Raw genomic sequence first — 6,604 nt, 5'->3', positions numbered from 1 at the left:
CATGACTTGAATGGATAATAGTTCCTCTGTCAAATAGATCATCTCAAGGCATTCAAGAGAAGTCAAAATGGATGAAATCACAGCTCAGATTAAGAATCTGTAATGAAGTAGTCACAGTCTGGGGAAGAAGCATGTTTGTCCACTGGAACCTCAGTGTCTTCAAAAAAATCCTACTGCTTGGCTGCTTGTGAAGCAGCTGCATTTGTCAGAAGTCTGTTCAAAATGTGAATTTTAAAATGTGTTTGTGGTATACTCCCTGAGTCAAAGCCACAGCATGGGATCTAGCATGAACACATGCTCTTAATCATCTAAACCAGCCCAGAAAAGCCATGTGGCAAAGGAAACAGCAGGAGTTTTCTAATATGCATCTAATAAGCATCTTGGACTAGGCTCTCACATCATCCCTGGTGCTCTCTGGGGCCATCTGCCCACCATGGGCAACAGGACCAAACCGAGGTCTGATATCAACCCTGCTGATTTCTGTAGTATTACCTCAGAAATGAACTTGGCCCAAGATGAACAATTATACTTGACCTGTTAGAAAATAATTAAGGATGGGGAAGAAATATGGATGGAAATCTGAAGTTTATGGGTCTCCTTTACATCATCAACTGTTCAGCAATGGCCTTCTGCACAGTTTCAAAATAAAAAGCACAGTCAAAGGCATGATCTTTACAGTTAGGAGAGTATTTTCTTTTCTCCTTTATGCCAGTTCAATTAATCAGATGCTTTCACAAGAGCTGGAACAAAAACAAGTTAGAATGTTTCCATGACAAAAAACAATAAAACGTTAGTTTTGGCTACAAAAAGGAAAACCAATAGTTACCACACGAAAAAAGAAGAGGGGAAAGAGAATGGATGGAAAGAATGAATTCCAGGGTGTGGTTCACAAAGAGTCACAGGATGTCAGAGCTGCAAACAGATAAAATAAAAATAAAAACATTTAGTCTGACCAGAGCACCTGATCCAGACAGAAAATGTTGGATAGCATAGCGGGGATGGAGGACGTCACCATAAAGCCCATGGTTTTAATCTGTTCTTATCATTTGCTTCTGCCCTGTTAGCTCCATTTATTGTTAACAGTCAGCATTCCAGAGTTATGAGCAACAGAAAGCTGTTTTTATGTGGTTGGTCACTCTCATGACACAGATTTTCTGGGAATAAAACTGATCCCTGTTCAGATATAACTGCCAGCAAAGAGAGAGCCCGGCTTTGACAGAGACTTAAGAATTATGGCAATACCTGATGTTTCTTTATATTTGCATGAGAAGACCAGAGCATTTAATAAAGACTTGGAAGTGCAATAGACTGACAGAGTTCCTTCCTTGTCAGCTCAGAGCTACATCTTACTATGGCAGAATATATTCACAGTTTACAAAAATCTGGTCCATGTTGAAGATGTCATAATTTAACAAAGCAGGCATGGTCATTTTTCTCTAGGTATACATTTTCAATAGAAGCCATTTTAAAATATTTTTAACTCTTTAATTGTGTTCAAAATGATGGCTTCTATTTCCATGAAACATTTCTAGAAAACATCTTTAAGAACAACTTAAAATTTGCTTCTGGAAGTTTGTAAAAGGAATAGAATCTGATGGGGAGGGGAGAAAGATGGAGTGCAACAGTATCATAAAAGAAACGAGTACGAGGATTAAAGGAGAATGTGTCAAACACTTGAGCATGCAGAAGCCATGGGGAGAACTTGAGGATTTCATACACAAAATTTTTACATAAATATTATTGCACAGTCTTGGTGAACCATCTGGCAGGACTGGGATACCGACACAGAAGGGACAGCTCATTTAGGATGCATTGTCAAACGAAAAGGAAAGGATTCAGTTGCTGCATTTTTTTACAAGAACAAATATGCTTCAGAAAAATGTGCAAAACAGAAATATTCAAGGAATTATGGTATAAAAATGAAGTTAGGAGCAAAGGTGCTGCTATGGGAAAGATCTTTTAGAATTTTCCTATAATTCTCTTCCAGGTTGAGTGGGTGAGGGTGTTTCCAAGCAAAAGCTAAATGCATCCAGGTGAGCAAGTTTTGTGATTACTGGGGAATTTTTATTACAAGGTAATATATTTTAGAAGAGCAACAGAAAGAACACAATTTACTCCAATGTTCTAAAGACAGCTTCTTATTACAGAGAGTAGAGAGAGTTAATGGGACAGGGAGGGACAGCAGGGTGCAGAGCTACTTTAGTACTGATTTTGACTTCCTATTAAAACTGGAAAGTTATTTGGCTTGAAAGAAAACAGGAAGCGATAGAACTCACTATTCAGAGATAAGGAAAAAGTGAAATCACTCACTGGTTTTAGGCCAGCCCTCCCTCACTAGTCAAAAAGTTGTCAAGCAAATGGTTGCCAGCCATCTGTACTCTTAATGGATCATGATAGTTCCTGGGTGACCACCTACAGATGTAGGCATTGTCCTTGCACTATTCAAGAAATGGTCAGCCACAGCAGACTTAGATTTTGTAGCTGTTTAATAGATTCCTCTGGGCAACAGAGGCATAATTGAAGCTTACAGGCAGATTAGCTTCAATCTGGTCATTTTAGGCACAATTAACAATGAAGCTGCAATACAACAGACTTCATCAATACCCAAACCAACCAACACAGGTCACCTACTCATAGGCACTGCTGTCAGCAATGTGACAGTCACACTTGCCAATGCTACTGATGGAGAATTCATTGAACAACTTCCTCACACCCAGATCCCACAGAAGCCCCAAACTCAATAGGATACTCTAAGCACAGTATCCATTTGGTCAAGACTTCCACTTGATTGCTAAGCTAGGGAAGCCTTTTTCAGACCCAGAAAGCGTGAGTTAAGTTATATGTCTCTTCTACTCATACAAATGCTTAGCAATCATCTATGTGGCAACTGTATATTTAGGACCAGCTTTAGGATGTGGGTTAAGTCTTCCAGGAATATTGTTGACGAGCCTGCCCTAAGGACCATAGGCTGGAGAAATCAAAGCTACAAAGGTGAGAATAGGCAGCAATGAGTATGTGTAGGTGCTGGACAGAAAGCTAGGTAGCTGTATGCTGGTCATGCATCACATTACCCAGGAGAAGAGAGGAGAAGAAGAAAAAAGGCCCCAGCAAACTGGTACAAAATTTCTTAATCTGTTGGGTTCATTATAAAAACATTCAAATGTCATCCATGCATAAACATTGAAAGACCCAACAACTGTACCTGCATTACTGGTCTCAAAAGTCTGTAGTGAGAGTGATCTAGAAAGTCTAATACCTCTGAAGAATTTCTTCCTGAAATTACTGCCTATCCCTTCTTCCTGCAATGGAAGTCTATTCAAATCTATTAGTTGAGATTGGTCACCTTGCTGCTTCCCAACATGAGCACAAAGATGTCATAATAACAGGATCATCGAGTCTCATGTGTCTCTTAAAGGTCAGTAAACCCTTAGAGAGGCCTCTTTTCTCCTTGTTAGACCACCCTAAACTGACTAGGACAGTGCCTCTTCTTGTATTCTTTTTTCTGAGTACAAAGATTCTTCAGTGCTCAGGGTTATAAACCTCCCCACTTCTCTGGAAGGTCCTTTATGAGGTCTCACCATAGTTATCCCCACATTGATCCATTATCTTCCTTTACATCAGAAAATTTTATCTCCAAGGTACAGCACTCTACACTTACTTCTTTGTAAAAGCTGGACTTTTTTAAAACTGAATTTTTCAAAGCAGTTTTGCTTTTGTTAGGAAGTGTACAGTGCCCAGTATCATTATTGATATTATTATTGATATACAGATACCAAAGGCATAAAAGCAGAAAATAATAAGAGCATTGTGGCTTCTGTGACAACATCTGTGGAATGTAACTGTAATCACAGCAGAAATGGGAAATTGCAGTAGAATTGTTTGTTCTAATCCTGTAGTTCTTGGGATTATCTGCTCCAGACAGAAAAGCATCTAACATGTATTTTTCAGGAGTAAATCTAATGGTCTTACCTCCAAAACATCATAGTCGCAGTTTGGGTGATATTCAATATCGAACTCCTGAATGGTCAGTTGTATGCTGCTACCAGGTGCTGTGTGAATGTACCAGATGCATTCCCTATTGCTTGGGTATCTGTTGGGGTAGCCAGGGCTGTGAAATGAACCAGAAGGGCCAGAGAGTTCTCCTCCACAACCTGACAACACAACAAAGCAGCCCGTCAGTGAGGGGCTCTGGAAAAACTCACTGACAGCTCTGCAGTGAGGACAGGCATTAGCACCCATTTCATGCACAAATGAACATACTGGGCTTGAGAGTCTGCTCTACCACAGGGAACCGAGGTCTAGCAGGGAAGAGAAATTCAGGAACAGCAGGCTGGACCTGCTAGCACTGCCTATGCAGTAAGCACTTCACCTCCTGTTTTGGCATGTTTCTTGCCATACCTCAGCATCTGCTTTGACAGCTGAAGAAACTGAGACACAGAGCAAAAAAAAAAGTGACATTTTTTGTATTGGCCTCTAACTTTGATCAGTTCTAGAAAGCTGAATCAGATCCATCCTCAGCTGTTACTGACCTCAACTAATAGACAAAATAAGTTATCATGGGGAGATCATCCTATTGTTGTAAAAATGCCATTTCCTACTGCTTTAGAAATCATAAAATTAAAGACAATGCCATTTCCCTCAGCCCACTGAGCACGTTTACAAGCTGCCAAGTCACGATGGATAAACTGGCTTTCTGACATTTGGTTGGTTTAATGTTCTTTTCTATTGAATTGTAACTGTGCAATTGTAAGACATGCCACATTTGAAAAGTTAAGTATTTTCTTTTCAGATAGGAGATTATTGTCCTAACCTCACTCCCCAGTCCCTTGGGTGATTAAGTTCTTGCATATCATGAGCTAGGTTTAAAAAAAAAAAAAAAGAAAAGATGCAAAACAATGGATAAAATGATGCAGGCCCTGATTTGACAGCATTAAGCAGTGGACACCTGAGAATGCAGTTTTGTCATTGCTTTATGAAAAGGTGGCAACTACTACACTCGCCTTCTTTCCCAGGAAGATGCTCTCCCAGTCCCTGGGTGCAGGTGTCGGCAGGGTGGAAAGGCACAACAGCCCTTCCCAATGCCAGGGCAGATTTAGATGAGACACATTCATGGTGAAACCTCACATTCAGAGAAGGCAGTAGGGTGGCTGTGTATCTGTTGCATGCAGAAAGCAAGGGAATTGTGTGTTTGATCTGATTTTACATGTGTGTTGCTCTGCCTTGCAGTAGCATTTTTTTTTTTCCTCTCTACATTACAAGCCCCCAGGTGCTTCATTTAGGCACCAGCTAATCTTTTGCTTGCACAGCTTTTATGGAGTCACTCAAGCTTTGTAAGTAATGCCCACACTCCATCAGTCTCTTTGGCTTCATCTCCAGAGGGAAAGTTCTGTCACATAGCAAAAAAGACCCAAAATACTTAATAAACCCATCTAACAAACCATAAGCTCTGTATTCCCAAAGGCAAATACTGCAGTATGTCAGAAGTGATAAATAGCATCTGTATCAGAACTTTTAGTTATAGCAGATATTTTATAACATAAAACAAAAACTGCCTCTATTACCTGCTCAACAAATCAACACAGAAGTGTGGAACTCCCCTAATCTCTACTAAATCTATGCATAATCTGCAACTTTAACAAAGTAAATTTGGCCATTGCTCTCCTTAACACTTTTTTTTTTTTTTTCCTTCAGGAAGCTATACATCAAGATCTTCAATTAAATACAAATTCTTTCTTCATCACCTTCTGTGACAAATGTTGTTATTGAAGGGTGGCTGCTAAACCCCTGAAGCATTTGCCATCATCTCTACCATGGGATCTTTCAGCTCCTCATGGAAAACTTGAGTTTGGCTATGCCACAGTTGGCTCTAGGACTTCTAGGACTGCAAAATACAAATCTATGAGAGGAAAGAGCAGAGCAGGTCTGAAAGGGGCAATGCAATAAGAAGCTATTTTAAACTAAAACAAAAGCCATCTAAATGTAGATGTAAGGAAGATGTCTCTAGCCATGCCAGTAATTAATGTAAGGCAGTCCACCACTCAGTAGTCACCAGAAAACCACCTTTTAAACACAAGAATTCCCACAACTGAACAATAGTTAGCTATTACCCGGGAAAGCCTTTACATGGCTGAGGTTGACTTCACAGGTGAATTGGCATAGGCTTCTTCCCTTTTCCTCGCCTTACTGCACAGGATGCTCCATAACCCTGAGGTGGTTTGCCCTGCAGCCACAAAGCTACATTGTCAAGCTACCAGATACCTCAATCAAGGAGTAAAATAAACTTCTAAGTGTATTTGAAAACAATCCTGCCTTCAGTTCCTCTGAAGAGAGAAAGAGAAAAAGGTCGTGCATTACTTCCCCTGAGGCCTGCCAGCACCACTGGGTAAATACTAAGCCCTTGCAGCTTTGATATCCATCAACATTTCAGCAGAGAGACAGAGGGGAAGAAAACTTCAGTGTAGCCCACCACCCCATTTTTTTACCAGTGCCATCAGAAGATGGCCTGATTTTCCTCAAATGAAACCAGGTCGTTTGTTGGGTTTTTACAACTTGAGGAAAAAAAAGCGTTGGCGAGGGAGAGCCTTACAGCTGAATTTGCAGGGTG

At 40.4% G+C, this 6,604-nt stretch overlaps 1 protein-coding gene across 1 annotated transcript in view; it reads right to left on the bottom strand.

Moving 5' to 3' along the window:
• Nucleotides 1-6,604, bottom strand: part of LOC104532951 (cubilin-like) — a gene marked incomplete at both ends in the record, with an annotated part of 40,865 nt that overhangs the window by 9,779 nt on the left and 24,482 nt on the right. The window contains one exon of the mRNA XM_029087544.1: nt 3,970-4,151. Coding sequence (XP_028943377.1) covers nt 3,970-4,151 — 182 coding nt within the window. The remainder of the gene's footprint in view (nt 1-3,969; nt 4,152-6,604) is intronic.

Source organism: Antrostomus carolinensis, unplaced genomic scaffold (genome assembly GCF_000700745.2).
Source record: "Antrostomus carolinensis isolate BGI_N321 unplaced genomic scaffold, ASM70074v2 scaffold15261, whole genome shotgun sequence".
In the NCBI taxonomy this organism is placed as follows: Eukaryota; Metazoa; Chordata; class Aves; order Caprimulgiformes; family Caprimulgidae; genus Antrostomus; species Antrostomus carolinensis.
This window is presented reverse-complemented; position numbering and strand designations above follow the sequence as displayed.